Below are 19,098 nucleotides of genomic sequence, written 5' to 3'. Positions count from 1 at the left end.
AAAAACAGCTTGGGTATTTGTTGCTTTTTTGTTTTGCAGCTTGACTAGAGAATTGTACTAGAGCTCAGTATCAATTAGAAATAAGGTCAAGTTTGGTTTTCTATTGGTCCATTTCATTTGATGTGTATGGAATTTGCCAAAAAATTACAAATAGCTGGATTAAAAAGTTAATATAATAAAACAAGTCATTACCATAAAGCATGGCCAATTGACCTGTTTCTCTAGATAGAAAGTTTTGCATATCAATCGGAATACATACAATAGAAAAATAAGTGAAGATTTGTTTCTTTTATGATCATCGAAATCACAAGAATAATTCATATACAGTTTAAACATTTTCAGAACTGCTTTACAGTATATATTCTATGTAAACATTTAAATTAGCTCTTTCATTTTATTGATAATACAATATTTGTCCGCTGTGTTGAACTGATAATGACGCTCCGCTCTGCGCATGCGCAGATAGACCGCACAGGAAACACGGAAGATCCAGGTCAGGAGATCCACCACCGACAACACCCCGCTGTGTAATCTCATCTGAAACTCGTTTTTTTATGAAGTACAGTCAGATCTGGTGTTTGAACTTCGATCCGGACGATGGCTGCCGTGTCGCCACTGCTCTTGTAGCCGAGCTGCTGCAGCCTCATTGACAAACTGAAAACAAACCGAAGATGCCAGCTCGTAACGTTGTTTCTAACGGGGTACCTAACAGCAAGGTTAGGTACTCCAGGTTAGCCACTGATGATGACGGCTACATCGATTTACAGGTAAGACAGGTTAGGTGTCAGCAGAGACCCTGAGCTCAGTCTGCACAGGTTTCCTGTTAAATAGTATCCAAATGATCTGTGATGGATGTAGAAAGGCATTTTAATTTTTGAGAAGTGAGCAAAACAAAATCAATAAATGCTTTTCTGGCAATATTTCATTTTCATTTTCATAAAAACCTTTCCCAACAGCTGCTGTATTGTGATCAGAGACTAAAGGTCATAGGTCACATTATAACAGAAAATTTAGATTTCACTGGATAAAGATATAACTGGACTTAAAGGAGTACTCCAGTACTTAAACATTATGCTACCATAACACTTGAGGACTTGTGAGAAACAGATTGAAATACAAATGGTCAAAATTGAAGCAGCAGAGGCCAAGATATCTGACTTTTAGTGCCTATTGAGATCAGAAACTCTAGATACTACATTTCCCATAATGCCACTTGATAGGGTCTTTCACTACCCACAGTTTATTTCATGCCTCTATCTTTCAAACTCTATGCCCCCATTGAGTAACACAGGCTTTTCGTTATAAATGTGCCGTCTCCAAACACAAGCTGAGATAACCCTGATGACATCACAAGGATAATTTTCTCATATTTGACTAACATAATTAACAATTACGTCATTATTGATTAATCTGGTGATTATTTGCTCAATTAATCAGTAAGTCGTTTGATCTATAAAATGTCAGAAAATGGTGAAAAATGACAATCACGGTTTCCCACATGCCCAAGATGCAACCTGAAATGTCTTGTTTTGTTCTGGCCAACAGTCCATAACCCAAAGATACTCAGTTTATTATCATAGAAGACTAGAGAAACCAGAAAATATTCGCTTTTCAGAAGCAGAAAAGTGAGAATTTTAGCATTTTTTCTTTAAAAAATGACTAAAGTGATTATCTATTATCAAAATAGTTTTCTGTCAGTCAATTAGTTGACTAATCGCCAGACTTGACACGACTCCTCCAGAGACCCCAGAGTCACATTGCCAGAGTACTCATCATAACTAGTAAACTGAACTTCATGAGTAAATTCAGTGAAGTTCCCCTTTAAATCAACAAAAATAACTTTATGAATGTTCACTCGAGTATCTGTTCACAGGGAATGGAATGCATGACCAACACATTTACATCTTCAAATACGTGATGTGATGTGACAGTTTCATGGCTCATAAAGTCAACTTCCTTTGATAGAAAACATCCGTGAAGCAGTCACAGACTTTCACTTTTCCAAGAATTTTCAGTGCCTTATGAGCCAGACTAATTTTGCCTGCCTAGTTTATGAGTAGGAAAACAAGCAGTGCCATGGAAACCCTGCTGTGTTACAGAAAAGTGTTTTTATTAAATATTTCTCCTCCACAGTTCAAAAGGAGCCCACCCAAAGTCCCATACAAAGCCATCGCACTAGCTACAGTCCTCTTCATAATCGGCTCTCTGTTAATCATCATTGGCGCCCTTCTCCTGGCTGGATACTTTGGAGTCACTGTGAGCACTTTTTAAAATAAAAAGAGTTCAATATATTTGCCTTTATTGCATTAATGACTTACTGAAATGTTTCTGTCTCTTTCAGCACTCTGATCGTACCATGCCTGTCCTCATCATTGGGATCCTTGTCTTCCTGCCAGGAATCTACCACCTACGGATAGCCTACTATGCTTCAAAGGGCTACCCAGGCTACTCCTATGATGATATCCCAGACTTTGATGATTAATAAACATCACAGCTTGAAGCACAGCCTTTCTGTGCTTACATGCACTCATATGAGATATTGCGTGTGCTGATTAAAGCAGTGATGGAAAAATGAGATTCTGTAAATTACCTGCATTGCAATTTGAAGGATAGTGATGTTATTCTCATAGGTTTTATGTCTACATAGGTAGTTAATGCCAGCCTGCTGTTAAGAAGCCAAAACACTATCAGCTATTCTTTGATATGTATATGTGTTTTATTAGCTCAGTAAATTAATAAAACTGTAATTTGATGAATCTTTCTTTATTTGTGTATTATTTAGATCATACTCAGAGAAACATTAACTTTACTATTATTATATATTATGTTATTATTTAACCATCATACTCATTTGATTAACATAAAATGATGAATGTCAGATGATCTGAAATTACACAATGTCACTGTCAGCAACTTAACACTGAGCTGGTCTGACATCTGATAATCTGGGTATAACACATTTTATCTTATGATACAGTATATACAGGAATTCAACCAATGTATTCATATATATGTTTAGTAAAAGGCTGTTATTGGTTTGATACACAATATTAACAGTATGCTGGAGAGCAGAGGTCCCAGTTAATTTCTCCTTACTGTCCGAGTGCTCTTTCTTGGATTTCTTGGAAGATTGTACATGTCTTGTTAGATCTTAGTGCTGCATTTGACACCACTGACAATCACATCCTATCAAAGAGACTGGAACATATAATTGGCATTGAAGGTACGGCATTAAGCTGGTTTAAGTGCTATTTATCAGATTGATTTCCGTTTGTACATCATAACGATGAATCCTCCATGCATGCAAAAGTTAGACATAGAGTTCAACAAGGTTCTTTGCATGGACCAATACTATTCTCCTTATATATGCTTCCTTTAGGTAATATTATTAGGAAACACTCCATAAATGTCTATTGTTATGCAGATGATTCCCATTTATATTTATCAATGAAGCCAGATGAAACCAATCAGTTAACTAAACTCTGAGCATGCCTTAGGGCATAAAACCCTGGATGACCTGCAACTTTCTGAATCTGGGAGTTATGTTTGATCAGGATATGTCCTTCAACTCCCACATAAAACTAATTTCAAGGACTGCCTTTTTTAACCTATGTAACATTGCAAAAATCAGGCACATCCTGTCTCAAAAAGATGTAGAAAATTAGTCCACACATTTGTTACTTCTAGGCTGGATTATTGCAATTCCTTATTATCAGACTGCCCTAACAAGTCTCTAGCAAATGAAGAGTCCTTAATCTCCATATGGTGTACCTGGCCTAAATATTGTCAAACAGGGAAGTACACACGCAATTAAGGCCTGGCATTCTGTTAACCCATGTCAAAATCCTGTCTACTTCTTCTCTGTGCTATCAATTCTTAAATTTCACCCTATTTTGAAAGTGTCCTTGTGGAAGGCAGGGCTGCCACCTCTATTTCCTTTGCATGGCTCCATCATCATACAGGATAATGTCATATGTAAAATACATCACCAGTAAAGGTTGCATTTGTATAATCCTTTCAGGTCTGTGACAACCAGCTGTTTTGGTGGAGATCTTTGAGACCAGTTTCCTGTGTTCTCTTTGTTTTTACTAAACGAACCCATGTCAACCGCCAACCACAAATGACCTGGTTTTAGTCAGAACAGTTAAAACACTTTATGTCAGAGATTGACTGTAATGTTCCTGGTATATACACTTTTATTGCCTTGAACAATCCAGTAATTTTTACACCTTGGAAATATACATTCATTACCATATATTCATTATTATAGGTGCACTCAGGACTAATGTTAAGAATGAAGCACAATTACTGTTAAGAATTAATTTAGCATGAAAACCATAACACCTACTGTAGTAAAACGTATCAGTATGGGCACCACTGACACATAATGGGTGTATAGTAATATTCCAAGGATATAGTAAAGTAACATTCAGTGTGTCTCTTTGGCACCACACACAATACTTTAACATATTAAATCATCAGCATCATTTCTGTCAAGTATGTCACTAGTTTTTTTCTTTATTGATATATGTATGAACAATTACAGGTTCTTCTTCCACAAAATGATCATATACAAAATTTTCCTTTTATGATTTGCAGAAGAAAACTCTGAGCTAGGGGGATTTACAGTTCGTACACAGATTTTAAACAAAAAACAGATATTAATAGTTTTTGCAGCCTTTGGATTTGAGGGAAATCGAATGGAATCAATGTACTGTTTGACCTCCTTTGTGAAAACCAAGAAGTTCAGCTTTTTACCTGTAAATTTGCTTTTATGAATATGAAATATAGCCAATAAAATTAAAAGATTTGTTGAGCTGCTGAATTCAATGTAGGGCTATCTTCTAGTATTTGAAACAGTACATGTTTCCAAAATAATATAAAATCAATCAGTATGGCTGTTGATAAAGTTACACACGTTATTCTGAGTCTCACAAAGGGCAGTAGCAAAATAAGGGAACGGCAGCCTCAGGGGAACTTAAAAATATATGTCTTAGTTGTGTAAAATCTATGATTTTTTTTAAAATTCCCTAATGTCGTTAGAGCACTATTTACAGATGGACACTGTAGATTCATGACGTGTGTTCGTCTACATGGTAAAAATACTTGGTTAAGGAAAGATCATGGTTTGGGTCATAATGATCACTTGAAACGGGGTGTAGTCGAAAGTTAATGCTTCCTTGCAAATCTCGCGAGAGTTTCATAAATCTAGGGTTACCCTCTCGAAACGACCATGTACTGTTGTCTCAGCAGCAGCAGCAGCAGCAGCAGGGACACTACTGTCCTCTAGTGGTGATACAGGGTGCTTGGCACTGGATTGGATATTTTAAATAAGTCTGATAAACAAAACAGGGACATGAACTAGACTCCCTCGGAATATTGAAATGATAGCAGAGTTACTAATCTTTGAGTAGCATCCTATTCATGTCAATCAAAAGAGGTGGTTCTGAGGTAAGACCATGGAAATATTTAAATGTTTCTTGATGCTTTGTGCAGGTGGCCCTTCATTTAAATCATAAGGGAAGTCATGTAAAATTGAACAAAAAATAACAAGTACATTTTTCTGTTATTCTGACAGAGAAAGGAGTTTTGACGGCAGTGGACTTCAGGAAGAAGAAAAACAACACAGCATCAAGCATCAGTGAGCTCTATTAGCCTAATATTGGCTAATTTGGTACACTACTATCAATAAAAATGTCATTTCCTAATAGCTAGTCGAGGGTAAGAAATAACTTTATATTATGAAATGGATAAAAGGACATTAAGAAAATAAGCTCATAACTTGCTCTTGTTGGCTTGAGCCGTTAGGTAACTAACGGCCAGGCTAACGGTTGTAAGGATGTAGGCGGGTTAGCTTAGCTAATATTCTAATGGCCTTACCTTAGCTTTTCGTGTACCATTCACATTATATTGGCGTTTAAGTTGTCGAAAAATTCTTTGAAATTATAGAGAAAAGAGACGTTTTTATGATAACAACTTTGTTATCATAAATGCTGTTATTTACAGTCATTTGTGTGGAGGATGGGCATTTTATATCATTTATTACGTTGCCAGGTAGACTAAATGATGAACCTCCATGAAAGTCATACTGTCTTGAAGAGGAAAAATACATGTTTTTATACATCTATACAGTCAAAAATAATAACTCTTTAAGATCATCATTACTTATATGTACAGTTATTGACTGTCTATACTAGTCCGTCTAGGAGAAGTATCAGGACTTGGGTGGTGTATGTGTGTTATGTGGTAAGTCAACCCCTTATTTTAAATGAAAATTAGAAACACATCACACCAATCTTCCTATTCAACGCTATAAGGTCGGTGTTTATTGTCTTCACTGAACGTTTGGGGATGTTTGTGTTGGATTTCTTGAGCATTTGCCTTTTGTTAAGATTACGATCCTCAGCTCCCTTTCCCACGAAAAGGCGCTTTTGTCTGAGGCGCTCAAACACCAGCAACATCAAGTCACACAGACTGCTAACAAAGTAACGGAAGTCGATCATTGTACCTTCAACATAAAGGCGTTGTTTTTTTTCCCAAGCCGTGGATTCTCTCTGACCACACCATCATGCTCTGACCACAACTTGACACCTGGCTGTACACAGTTTCACAGCCTTTACAAAGATAAGTTTTAAAAACAACATCTCTGGTTTAATAATTGTTTTTGCAGGTAATTACATGTTACATCCTGTGCTGAAAAATCTTATGTGGCTCTAAATATAACACGGGAAGAGTATGTTTTGTTAATTTTACACTAAGGCTGCTACTAAGAATTACTGTCAATAGGCATTTTTCACAGCAGACATTTTGACTTGCATGGCAGTGAGCTGGCATGCACAATACCAGGACCCTGAAACCGAAGTAACTATGTGGAATTCAGCCATTATTATTTTTGACCGTTTAGACCTGTGCTTTTATATCTGTGAAATTTCAAAGTACCTGAAGATTATTGTTGCAATTACAAAAAATAGCGAACATGCCCACCAGTTTCTGACATCTTCCAATTGATTGTTTTCCGCAACCAGCAGTCCAAAATATAAAGATATTCAATGTAAAACAATATAAAACCAAGAAAATATGCAAATTCTCACATTTGAGAAGCAGGCAACAGCAAAATATTGGCATTTTTTCTCAATAAATGACTGAAGTCATTAATGGATTGCTAAAATTGTTCTAAATTAAACTTCTGCTTATTGATTAATAAACTAATCGTTTCAGCACCAATTGTCACCTTCACAGATCTGCTCGTTAGTAAAGGGGATTTATGTTGGAGGAGTTAACAGGAAGATGTGTGGTGAAGTTCCTGGTGACTTGACAAGGGGTCCAGCATTGCTTGTGGTAGGAGGAGGGAGGGATAATAATGGGAGGAGAGACACGGAGAGATTATCAACATCAGGGCTTTTAGAAAACGTGCAGTGTGCTCTCTTTCTGCTGAAACTGGCGCCTGTTTGATGATAAATGAGCCCTGTTCTACACATTAAAGTTAATTACAAACTCTCACTTATGATTAAAGCTACTTTCAGCAAGTTTGGACAAAGAAGAGTGCGCACATAGAAACCACGGTGCAGAAAGTTTAAATGGGCTGATGTCGGACTAATGAACGTGGCCTGGGTTAATGGATTTTTACTGAGACCGCAAAGTATTTTTGAGGAAGTTTATCCATAACCATGGATGCTGAGGATTCATTTTAACATTTCTTTTGATCCACGCGAGGACTGAGAAGAAAAATGTGACCACCTGCTTTTATTCAACACCGTCTTTTTATTTTGAAAACAGCATTTTTTCCCCCCCAATATTACTTCACTCCGAAGAAGAAGAAATGAACGGCTGAATTTAAACTGCGAAACGAGTCTAAAAGAAGAGCATCAATGGATTGAAAGATTGTACTTGACGCTTCAAGTGGAAAAAGTGCCTCAAGCAAGGTAAGGAGCTGTGCATGCAGAGCGAAAGCATCCTCTATAGGCTCCATAAACCAATCCTAGAAAGCATCTGATTGTAGTTTATATATAGTCTGTTATAGATGAAGCACATACTATATCTGCTGGCTGGACTGAACTCTTTATTACATCTCTGTAGTATTCTTATAACCACTTATAGTGTGTCTCATTTATTCAACAGTACAGTGTCCTTATTGTCTTTTCTTTCTTGCCTTATAATATTCCTTTAGTTTTGCCGTGACATTAGTTTAGTTTCCCTGTAAAACGTACTGCAGTAACAGTGATGCATTGCGTTATCGCGTCTTTGTTTATGTTTTCTGTATCACATGCACCACTTGTAATCTCCGAATGAGTGTGTGTGTTTTTTTTTCTTCTCATACCAGGGTGAATAGGTTTAACACACTGTAATGACCCAAAAATGAACTCTGTTATCCGGATTAAAATAGTGAGAACAATAGTCAGTCAAAATAGTGTTTTTAAAATGTTTTTTATTAAGGGCTCCCCCCTTTCTGCTTGTGTCAAAATGACTAAGACAGACAAAAGATGCACCTGTTTGTTTTACAGGAGGTCTGGATGGTGGCACGGCAGACTGAGCATCACAATTCACTGTAGGGGTGCAGAAATAAATGGCTTGTAGCTTGGTGTTTTTTTATATGGACCAGTTTATCTCCACATGGTGCAATGTGCTGGGAAAAGCCTAATTTAGGGTGTTTTGCCCACAGGACTGCAGTCCCGTTGTGCTTTTTACATGATATACAGTATAATCCCTGCTCTAGTTTTTCATTTTCTTTGTTTATGTTTAGCTTATGATGAGTTAGAAATGGGGTGCACAAAGACAGACATCACTGCGTATGCCGGTAATCCCTTGTTTAAGACTATATAGGGACACTGTTTGTTTTGTCAAAGGTTTTAGTTGCCTTTCTTCCAGTCTGGCCAAAATACTATGTGGCCAACTGTGCCCTGTAGGCTGATTTATCATGCTGGAGGAAATTGATTGCATTGGGAAACAAATTATTCATGAGCTGAAAGTGGTTACTACAAATTTCTACGGAGTGTGCAGTTCTCTACAGTGAATGCATGTCAGTGCAAAAATACAGAAAAGAGCAAAGAAGTGCACAAGTGGAGTAATGTAAACAAAGCTAAAGGAGATTAAAGCATCTAGTAAAGTTTAAGGGCTATGCAGTGTACCATAAATGGTCACCATTGTATGTTTTACATCTCATTAGTTGCTGTCCTGTCTGAAAGAGCCCTTCACTTCTGGAGAGTAACAGCTGTCCCTAAATGAAGAAATGAGACCTGCATAGCTGAACATTTTTAGCTAAAATACTTAAAATATATAATACTTATGGTCCTCTGAGGTCCTTTGATGATGTCTCTCATTGATCTCCAGGTTTTAAAATATACCCAGTGCTGTGCTTTAACACTGGACTTCGGCCCTCGAGTTTGTTGCCTTTGACTTTTGACCCTTAATTTCCCTCAGTGTCGTGTCTTGAAAGTAGCTTTATAGGACTGACCTGTTCCTGAGGGTCGAGGGCAGGGAAGGACAAAGACTAAGGAGTTAAAAGAAGCATGTTGACTGCTATGCTTTCATTAGACATACGTCATTCTCCACTCCCCTGACACCCCTGGGCTATATGAAATCATCCTGGTGAAAAAAACATATAAACCCTTTCATGTGTGAAGCATAAAGGTGATTTATTTATGTTATCTCACAGCAGTTTCTAGAGTGAGTGCAAAATTATCTTCCATAGTACAGTTATCCCTGGCATTAATAAATCACAAACATTCAATCATTGCACATTAGTCAGTATTGTTATACCCTGTGGCGTCATGCATTAGGTTACCAGCGATCGCTATGTTAATCCATACTGTATACAGTAGGCTTTCCCCCTCACGAGACTAGGGCTCTACTCCCGTGCCAACTGTGTGCCAAGCTCATTTCCTTTTGTTAAAGTAAATGTCAATACATTTACTAAATTGGGTTGCAGTGCCAGGGAGAAAAATCCATGAATTGATTCCTGTGTTGTGTAGGCTGGTCCAACCAGTCAAGGTTAGATTGATGGTTTACAACCCATTCCTGTGTTAATAACTGTGGTTCATATGTACTGTACGGGCTGCCGCGTTGTCGTTGTTATGGTTGGTTGCAAGATATTTCTGCCTCTCTATGACATTCTTCTGTGCACCTGTGAAAGTTTCTGCTCCAACGACACTTGTAGTTCTTGCTACAAGCTGGTTTGCACTGAAGCTACAGTCTGTCAGGATTAACGAGGATTACTAAGAGAGTAATGCTACTGCTTATCAGGCCTGTATCTGTCACTAACATCACTGATGGCTCTGCTGAGGTACTGAAGGATAACACACACACATGCACGCTCACACATTAGGTCAAAAGCTCACTTTCGCTGTGTGAGTGTCAAAGAAGATATTATCACTTATCAGGTGTACAAGATAGATTGAAAAGACTACCACACTTCTGTTAACTCCTCCACAGAGTAACTCATCACCAAGTCCACCTTAAACCTTTGCATTATTCAGTTTATGCCTGCTGATTGATTTATTCTGGTGTGATACAGAGGAGATGCATATGGAGAAGTCAGGCTCAACAGCTGTTGCAACTGACAGCTTGGAATCAGCTTCTTACTTGATTTCAATGCAAGAAAAATTCATCCATCCATATTTAATGAAATTTGAATTCTCTGGAGGGTGTTTTAGATTTAGGCTGAGGAGTGAAAGTCGTTTTTGTTAGGTTTTTTCATTTTTGATGAGACTGGTACCAAAGTTGTCTGCATATGTGAAGTTACTGCTGAGCATTGGGAATGAGATAACAAGCCTATATCATACCACTGTTGTAGAGGACCCAGTGAATTTTATGCCACATTTGTTTTACTGAGTCAGGATCCACGTTGCTCTTTGCTGGCTGTGGCTTGTGTCCTCCAAAAAATGTGGACAACACAACCTACCAGTTTTAAAGCAAATAAACCAGCCATGTTATCTCCTTCCGCATTGGTGGAATCCCAGAAAGCACAATAATCTGGAGTGTTTTGTGACTTGATTTACCAGTGATTGATCACTGCACAGCCAGATGACAGCGTGTCCTTGATTTGTCTCACCAATTTGATTTCTAATTCAATTACACTATTAACACTCGGAGCAGCAGGTCAGGATTAGTCTGGGTGTTACAAATGTACCGTCCAGAAGGCTAAGACATGACTAGATCCAAAGCAATTTGTGTCAATGAAATCCAGTGAAACATTGGAACAGTTAACACTGTCTGCACGCGTGTCACTGAGCTAAGTGTCTTGCTGTGAGGCAGGTGTTCAGCAGATGTATTAACTCTGTTTTTGCCAGACTGGCTTTTTTGTGTTGTCACTATTTTTTTGTTGTCCAAGTAATCACACAGTGTCAAGAAACACTAAAACTCAATCTTTATCTCATAGGGAATGACCGGCCCATTTGCACAATGCCGGTTTTGTTGAGAGAATATTATGATGTATTCAGTAGTATCACTGTCTTTCAATATAGTTGTGTGCGACTTGCAAACAGTTGTGAATTAAGTCCACTTTCTCTTAGATACCCTTGTGAGGAGATTAGTCTGAAGGAGTTAACCCTCTTTCACATACACAAGTATGCTCGGTGCATTCCTCACTGTTAAACAGGAGCTGTAGTCCACAGTTAGTTTTTCTTTGTAAGTTAAGAGATCAAAATCATAATTGCTTACAGGTCTGCAAGTGCTATGGCCACATTTCAGTGAGGTAAATGGCAAAAGAGACTTTCAGCTTCTTATATCTTAAACATTTGGGCTCTTTTCGATGTCTTCTCTGTGTACATGTCAATTTAATGGCCTCTTGCTTTGCTTTGCTCTGCTCTGCTGCCTGAGGAAATAACCTGGTTGTTTTCCGCCTACACCTGCACCTGCAGACAAAGCCCCCTCTAGGCTTCCTCTGTAATATGTCGGCTGTTTATGGGTGCAGCCCTGTCTGTCTGTTCCCACAGGCCAGTCATATATTCTGGTGTTGAAGCAAAGCAGGCAGACAAGATTTGTTATGTCCTGAGGTTGTCAAAAGTTACTTGCGGTCTAGAACTTTAAATACATAATAGGATTTGCTCATTACTTTCACTGTCATGTCATTGGATGATTGTAAAGACTGCACCCAAGATGATGCAGTGATTTACATTCACTCCCATCCTTATTTAACTGCTGGAGGTGACACAAATTATTCAGCTGAAAAGATTTATTTCTTTATTTTTTGAATCCATTATAAGAGACCTTTTTATTTTGAAACCCCTACTGGGCGAATAGTGTTTGCTCAGGGGGGAGTAATCCTTTCCTGTTTACAGACATAGCAGTGAAATGATTGATTCTGTCATGTAAAAACTACCAACCTGGAATATTGCATATGGCTTTACAACCCTTCCTTTTTAATTTTGTTTGTTTCCTCCGTAGTGCTTTTGTAACCTTGGTTTTATGTCTTTCTACTTACTTGACAAAGGTGCAGCAGGAAAGTTATTACAATGCTTCATGGCCAGCCCAAACAGCAACAGTCCTATCCCTGTGTGGGTTAAGTGCAAGGCGATAAATGCATCTTTGTGCTGTTTTATTTTGGGCTATTTGTTTACTCAAGAGCAAACTTTGCTGCTAAGAGTCTAAATGTGTCCGGTGCATGACTCAGTTATCCTTCGCTTCTGCTGTTCTCCTGTGGTTATATCAGTACTTAATATCCAACACCTACCTGCTGTCTAAGAATAGCCTCCTTCTTATATTACTTAAATGAACTTAAAGTAATAAGCTGGTATTAGGGGTACTGAATGGAGTGACTTAAGGACAGGGTGGGAGGTCCTCCATTATGTTTGAAGGGCAACAACTTAAACTTGTGCCTCCAATCCAATTTGAGGTGGAGGGCCTCATGAGTTGCTGCAGCTGTTTGCATCGTTCAGACTGTGAAGTAGGCCCACAGTTTGTGCAAGTCTTGTTTGTGGGGCTCATTAGAAGATGAAAATCAGTGGATCGTACTGGTACGCTCGCATGTGTTGTTTGTGCGTTTAATAGTCAGGTGAGCAGCACCTGCTGCCGTCAGCTGGTTGACATATACTGTACTTGAAGCAGTCTTGTTTTCATTGTATTTGAAGTGCCTTGTCTAAGTCTATTTTTTGGCAGTTAAGTTCTTTTTTTTAAGTGTTTGTAATAAGATAACATCTGGAGTCAAGAAGACACACCTTTCCAATACTGTTTGTGCTACCTGTCAATTGTTGTTGGCCTATTTAGAGTGAGACGAGACCTTCTGGATGAGCTGGACCAATCACAAGCATCAGGTTAATCTGTACATACACTTAAAGCCTTGTACAGGTCTTCTCTGTGGACAAACACTTACACACTGGTGTATTCAAGCAAACACGATGCAAACTCTAAGCACTCTCATGCCCTACTGTCTATTTGTAGCATGTGTTGGAATAGCTTATTTGACTTAATCCAACCACAGCCCAGACATGCAATTTTCCCAAGGATTAAATGTTTTCAAAGAATACAGTCATTTATTAACCAAGAAGCATCTGGAATGTGGTGTAGTTCTTGGATTATGAGTTGATGTTAACTAGAGGGATTATATTTGTCTGAGTGGGGATGTGAGGGATGTCCTTATGCAGCGATGACTACGTAAATGGTACAGTAGCGTTCTGTTGAACAGTAAATGGGATGTGTGGTCTTTTCCTTCAGGTTGGGAGATGTGTAAAGGAGTGTGACGGACGGCCATGGGACTGGAGAGACGGTGGCTTCAGGCTGTCACCATTGCTGTAGCCATCTGTCTGCTAAGTAAGTATGCTAATGCAAATATGGATACATTGCATACATTTCCATAATTCATGAATGTCCTTGTTGAACTTTTAGTGTTTTGCAAGTTGTTACATACTTTTCTCTATCCTGAGACATTTCAAGACTAGTCATCCAAAGTCGGTGGAACTGTCATCTACATGCTGTTGCACGCAGTTAAACAAAGAACTAGAAGATTATAAAGAATTATTAAGAAATTGTTTAAAAATGTGAAGAAACACTTATATACTAAATCCTATTCTACAAACACACCATGATCATCATTAAAGAAACAAACATTTTATTGTAGTACATTACTGTAACAGCAGTGCAGGTTATGTATGTCGACATATGTAAAGAAGACCTTGACATGTACAGTACAGATTAACTGTGATGAAAATCAGTTACAGTATGTTGGATCACAGTTACGTTATCATGCCACTAATATTGCAATATAGTATGTCACTGTTTGTCATTGAAGACTTATTTTAAATCACTTTCACCTTTTTGCATAACATTATTACAGTATTTAGCAAACTTTTGCTACTTTTAAGAAGGTTTTACAAAGTGTATTCGGAGTTCAACTGTGTGCTGTTAGTTAGTTATGCACTGTTTTAATGGTCGCTGGTCATGAGTGAAAATGGATTTAGACTGAATTCAGGCAAATAATTGCTGGAAATTGTGCAAAGCAATGGAAAACCATTAGCACTTTTGGCCAACAAAGAAGGGAAAATTATATAGAAAAGGGAAATCATGCATATGTATATTTACTTTACTTGTTTCATTTCATATACTGTATATTTAATTTGCTTTTTGCAGTTGGTAAAATGATCAGTTGTTTTCCCTCCATTTGTCTGCCATTTGTTTGCATTGCGTCACCAAAAGTCCAGTGTTTACCAACATCAGCAAGACCTATGTCCCTTGCTATTGTAAAACATAGAAAAGCAGTTGGCATATGTTGCCGTTTAGCTGCCTACGTACAGTTTGAGCGACACCATGAGGAATCTGGCACAGCTCCCATTGCCTTGTATTGGAGAAAGTAAAGAGGAGGGGTTACAGCACTGACATGAGTGGACGACAGAGAATGGGGCCAAAATCCAACTTAAATAATATCTCTGGGAGTAGATTTAGATCAATCTGGGATTTATACTACCCCCAACCCTAGGCATGCTTCTGTGTGTGTGTGCATGTGTTTGTGAGGGGGGGGTGGTAGGATTGATTGTGCTGGTCCGCAGACCATGTGTGGACCCCAGGGGGTGGTGGGAGGTCGGCTGGAGAGAGCACAGAGAGGCCTGCTGCCCTGTATCAGAGTATCACCACCACCCCCCCTTCTGAGATTAAAGTAATCACCAGGCCAGATGAGTAGCAGAACAAACACTGGCACCCAGTTGCACACACACCCACGTGAACACATGGCAGCAAGGGAGAGGAGATAGAGAGGAGAGATTGCTCCAGGTGTCACTAATGGGATTGCAGTTTGTTTGCAGGCTTTGCAGCGATACGATCTTGTCACCAAATGGCGTATCGTTGTTTTACATGCCCTTTAATAGCCCAGCTTTTAACATGGAACACTCTGGGGAAGTCATAGTCACTGGCTGATCCAAGCTTCAGTTCAACATAAGTATTCATGCATCAGTTGTTTCTTCTCTCTCAACCTTTCAACCTTTCTGTCTTGACTTCTTGTTGCCTGTGTGGTCAATCTCCCTCCTCCTACATATTATGAGCTGTTCTCAGCATGGCAAACAATTTTCACTGGAATGAATCACCAAAAAAAATTCCACAGAGGATAATCCAGCCTCTCTGGCAGCCATAACTCTCTTTAAAAGGCTCATATTTCTCAGGCCCTTATAGATCCTATGATATATGTGTTAATTCACATTTTTACTGTTTATTGCCTCCTGAGCTATCAGAATAACATGTGCTTTATCTTGGTGATATGCTAATGTCTTTACAGGTGTGTCTCAAGGTGTGACTTCACTGGTTCGTGCCCGAGAGGGGAGCTCTGCAGAGCTGGGCTGTGATCTCACTCCTACATCTAAAGAAGCCACCACCCCAAACCTCTTTCCTCTACATGTGGTGGAGTGGGTGCGCCTCGGTTACAACGTTCCCATCCTCATCAAATTTGGAGTGTATGCTCCTCGTGTTCATCCAAACTACAAGGGTAAGAGTTACTCAGATGTGTTCAATGACACACTCCATTCAAAAAAGACTTGTACCTGTAATAACATATGTTACTTGACTGGAGCTTCAGTTGCTTGAAACAGATGTGTAAGACTCCATAAGCTTTGTTTGAATCTTTTGACCATCATATTAGTGATTTGACTGCACACAAACCCTAACGTCAGCATCAAAAACTTTTCTCAATTGGACAAAGAAAAGCTGCTGTCCTAACATTTTGTTTCTGAAAGGAGTAAAAAGACTGACTACCAATTTGACAGACATCTTTAATAACAGTCTACCGGATTTAAGTGAGGGGAGAGGAGGTGGCAACTTTTCTCTTTTACGTTACGTTCATGTGCCCTGTGTGGGCAGAGGCAAGCATACAGGGGTAACAACAGTATTTATAAAGACTTGGGTAGGGGAAGTTTGAATGAAACAATACCCCAAATAGGTAATCCAACCAAAACACAATTCCTGTAATTACTGTGGGTGTTCAGTCTGTGGGTTTTCAGTCTGCTGCAGTAGTGCAGGGAAAAGGGGAAGGGCGAGAATGGATGTGTTTTAATGGAGGCAGTTAAAGGGGGGTGGGGTAGCTGAGCAAGAATAGGGGGGTACCAGTAACGCGGTGCATGGGGGGATTAAGAGTGTAGGTGGGGGCTTGGTGGTCTGATGACAGTGTTTTATTAGTATGCTGAGGGGTGACCCAGTAAGGGGAGATTGTTGTGCTAGAAGGAGGAAGGATGAAGCATAGGGAATAATGGGAGTTTTCTTGCTGGAGCCCTATAATCCTGTCATTGTCTACCAGAGCACAAAAGACAAAGAGGGGTATCACAAGCTCCCCTTGCTTTGCAAACACCAACAGGACTACTAGGACACCCAAAATCCCATACTGTCCCAACTAGGTCACTGAAATGTACAGGGACCCTCACTTAAAAGACCTCTGAATTTGTCCTATTAGAACTAAAAATGAAATGGGCCCCAACTAAAAATGAAAGCCTCTCCAGTACCGTTGCAAACGCCTCTATGGAATAGATAAATCACTGAGGAGCCACACTGAATGTCGACAGTGGCAGAGCCATAAACAGGCTCCCTCCGCCAGGCAATTGGGCTACATGTGTCTGGCATGTTAACCCTGCTGTATGCCGTTAACCATGTCATTGTTTAGGGGCACTCATCTGATGCACAAGCAGCTATAATGAAGTAAACAACACTGCAGAGTTGTAGCTCTGAGTACTGGAGCCCTGTTTGGGATGTCCCAATATTTTGCCTTATCCAGCCCTTGTGTGTACTTGTCTGGTGTAAAGCCTGTCTGCCTCAGATCCTCATATCTCCCCTCCCACTGGAGGCAGATGGTAGCTTGTGAAGCGTGTCAGTGCTGTAGGTCTAATGTATTCTACCCTCAAATTAAAATGTTGGGGGATTTCAGATTTAACCACAAGACACAAGTAGGCGACAATTTCCTGCTCTTTGTCTTGGCTTGTCTGAGATCAGGAAGAAGAGAGATCAAGAAACAGTTTCAAGAAAATGAATTATGGGCATTGCAGAGACCTGTACTGCCGCTCAGGGCTGGTTGGATTTACAGCATAATGACTGCTTCCAATAGTGCTAAGTAAGGTATTAGACTTGAATATAATACTAAATCTAAGTGTTCTCATGTCCTACCTTTGATGGCCTCATTGCATTGCAAATGCCACCTGAAAGGAAAGTCCGAATCAAGGTTCATGTTTTTGTTACATTACATTTGATCCAGTTAGTTTCAACGTGATGTCAACTCAGCAGGTAGCCCTCTATTGTCGTTTGAATTAATGGAGAAAAATGAATGAACAGATTAATCTTGTTGCCACTATAATAATAATATTATGGCATTACTACCAGTTTAGTGTGACCAGTGCCAGTAATAATGCTGGCACTGGGCATTGGTAGACACACTTGAAGTTGAAGCTGGGGAAGACTCCACCAGCTTAATGGGTGAGCTTGTTGGGCGAGTGCCCAGAATGCTCTCCAGGTCGTCATAAAAGGAAATTTTCCTTCTCATCATTGGTCGACGCACCGCTTTTTCTAAAGGCATCGTGTACCTTTGTATACTGCTGTTGCAGTTTCTTTATCTTGTGGTGGCATTGCTCTCCTGTCCTCTCTTATCCTCACTCTCTCATCTTCTGCAAAAATAACTGGAAAGTGTCGGCATTTTTGTGAGTTTTTTCCAGTTTACTTTTTATAACCTCGTTAGACCATATTTCAATTAAAAATTTGGTCTCCTCCTCTCCCCATGTGTTAATGCGGCTCATTTTTCCTTTTTCTGGTTCTGATGATCTCCCTGTAATTGGTCGGAAGGTCTGAACCATCCATCCAAAAAATGTTTTCACACTAGAAACTAACTGAACCATGGTTCAGTTTGATCCGGACCAAGGTTTGGTTGTTTGGTCTGGACCATGGTCCTGGGGAGGTTTCACACCTGTAATTTTGGTTCAGATAAAACTGAAAAGTCCAAAAGTACATGAGGTAGGTGTGAAAGGGCCCTAAAATAAAACATAAAAGCATTCACAAATGCTATCTGTCCTCAGTCTGCTGCTTTGTCTCAAGCTCACTGATGCTATTAGCCATTTTTAGAAACTGACATGAAAGAATCAGAGCGAGTGATATCTAAGACGACTATTTCAGTCGCCCATTAAACAGTATTTTTTGATATGATATCAGGTGTATTTGAGATTGCACTCTGTATTTGAGGAGTGTCTTGACTACAGTACAGTGTGTCCTTCTGTTGACCCCATTAGACACAATCCTGTCTAGGTTTCTCATGTGAATCAAGAACCATATTAGTGCCCCTCATCTCTCTTCCTCTCTGTTTGACACCCAGCACTCACAACAAAGAGGAAACAGGATAAACTCTGACTGACACACTATTATAGTCTGTTTGAGTTGTATTTGTTGAGAAAATATGTTCAAGTCCTGTAGTGTCAGGGCGGTTTACTGTTGCAGGGCTAGATCAAATGACTCCTGTGTGCTGAAGAAAATCAGTAGAGACTGTGAGCAAGGGAGTCCGACCTGAGGCCAGGACGACAATGGGCAAACCCCCAGATCTCAGCGGGCCTCCATCACGCTCTCAGTGTGACCTCTGAACACTGGAGAAGTTGTGGTCTGCATTTGCAACACACATGTACAAATCACATACACACACACACACACACACACACACACACA

At 39.5% G+C, this 19,098-nt stretch overlaps 2 protein-coding genes across 3 annotated transcripts in view; both read left to right on the top strand.

The window, feature by feature from the left end:
* Positions 1 to 457: 457 nt before the first annotated feature.
* tmem230b (transmembrane protein 230b) lies at positions 458 to 2,756 on the top strand. The gene is made up of 3 exons (XM_044367681.1): positions 458 to 767; positions 2,134 to 2,256; positions 2,342 to 2,756. Exons 1-3 carry the CDS (start codon positions 672 to 674, stop codon positions 2,480 to 2,482), a joined length of 360 nt encoding a protein of 119 aa, XP_044223616.1. The 5' UTR covers positions 458 to 671; the 3' UTR covers positions 2,483 to 2,756.
* A 2,471-nt stretch (positions 2,757 to 5,227) lies between these two features.
* The window catches only part of igsf9b (immunoglobulin superfamily, member 9b), a 30,243-nt gene continuing 16,372 nt past the window's right edge, over positions 5,228 to 19,098 (top strand). Inside the window, exons 1-4 of one of the 2 annotated variants that reach the window (XM_044367658.1) lie at positions 5,228 to 5,451; positions 5,579 to 5,641; positions 13,648 to 13,743; positions 15,695 to 15,901. In XM_044367658.1, the coding sequence (XP_044223593.1) occupies positions 13,683 to 13,743; positions 15,695 to 15,901 (268 nt within the window). In that variant the 5' untranslated portion in view covers positions 5,228 to 5,451; positions 5,579 to 5,641; positions 13,648 to 13,682. Of the gene's footprint in view, positions 5,452 to 5,578; positions 5,642 to 6,155; positions 7,923 to 13,647; positions 13,744 to 15,694; positions 15,902 to 19,098 lie in introns of those variants that run through there. The other variant, XM_044367666.1, reaches the window with a different exon arrangement.

Source organism: Thunnus albacares, chromosome 2 (genome assembly GCF_914725855.1).
Source record: "Thunnus albacares chromosome 2, fThuAlb1.1, whole genome shotgun sequence".
Lineage (NCBI taxonomy): Eukaryota > Metazoa > Chordata > Actinopteri > Scombriformes > Scombridae > Thunnus > Thunnus albacares.
This window is presented reverse-complemented; position numbering and strand designations above follow the sequence as displayed.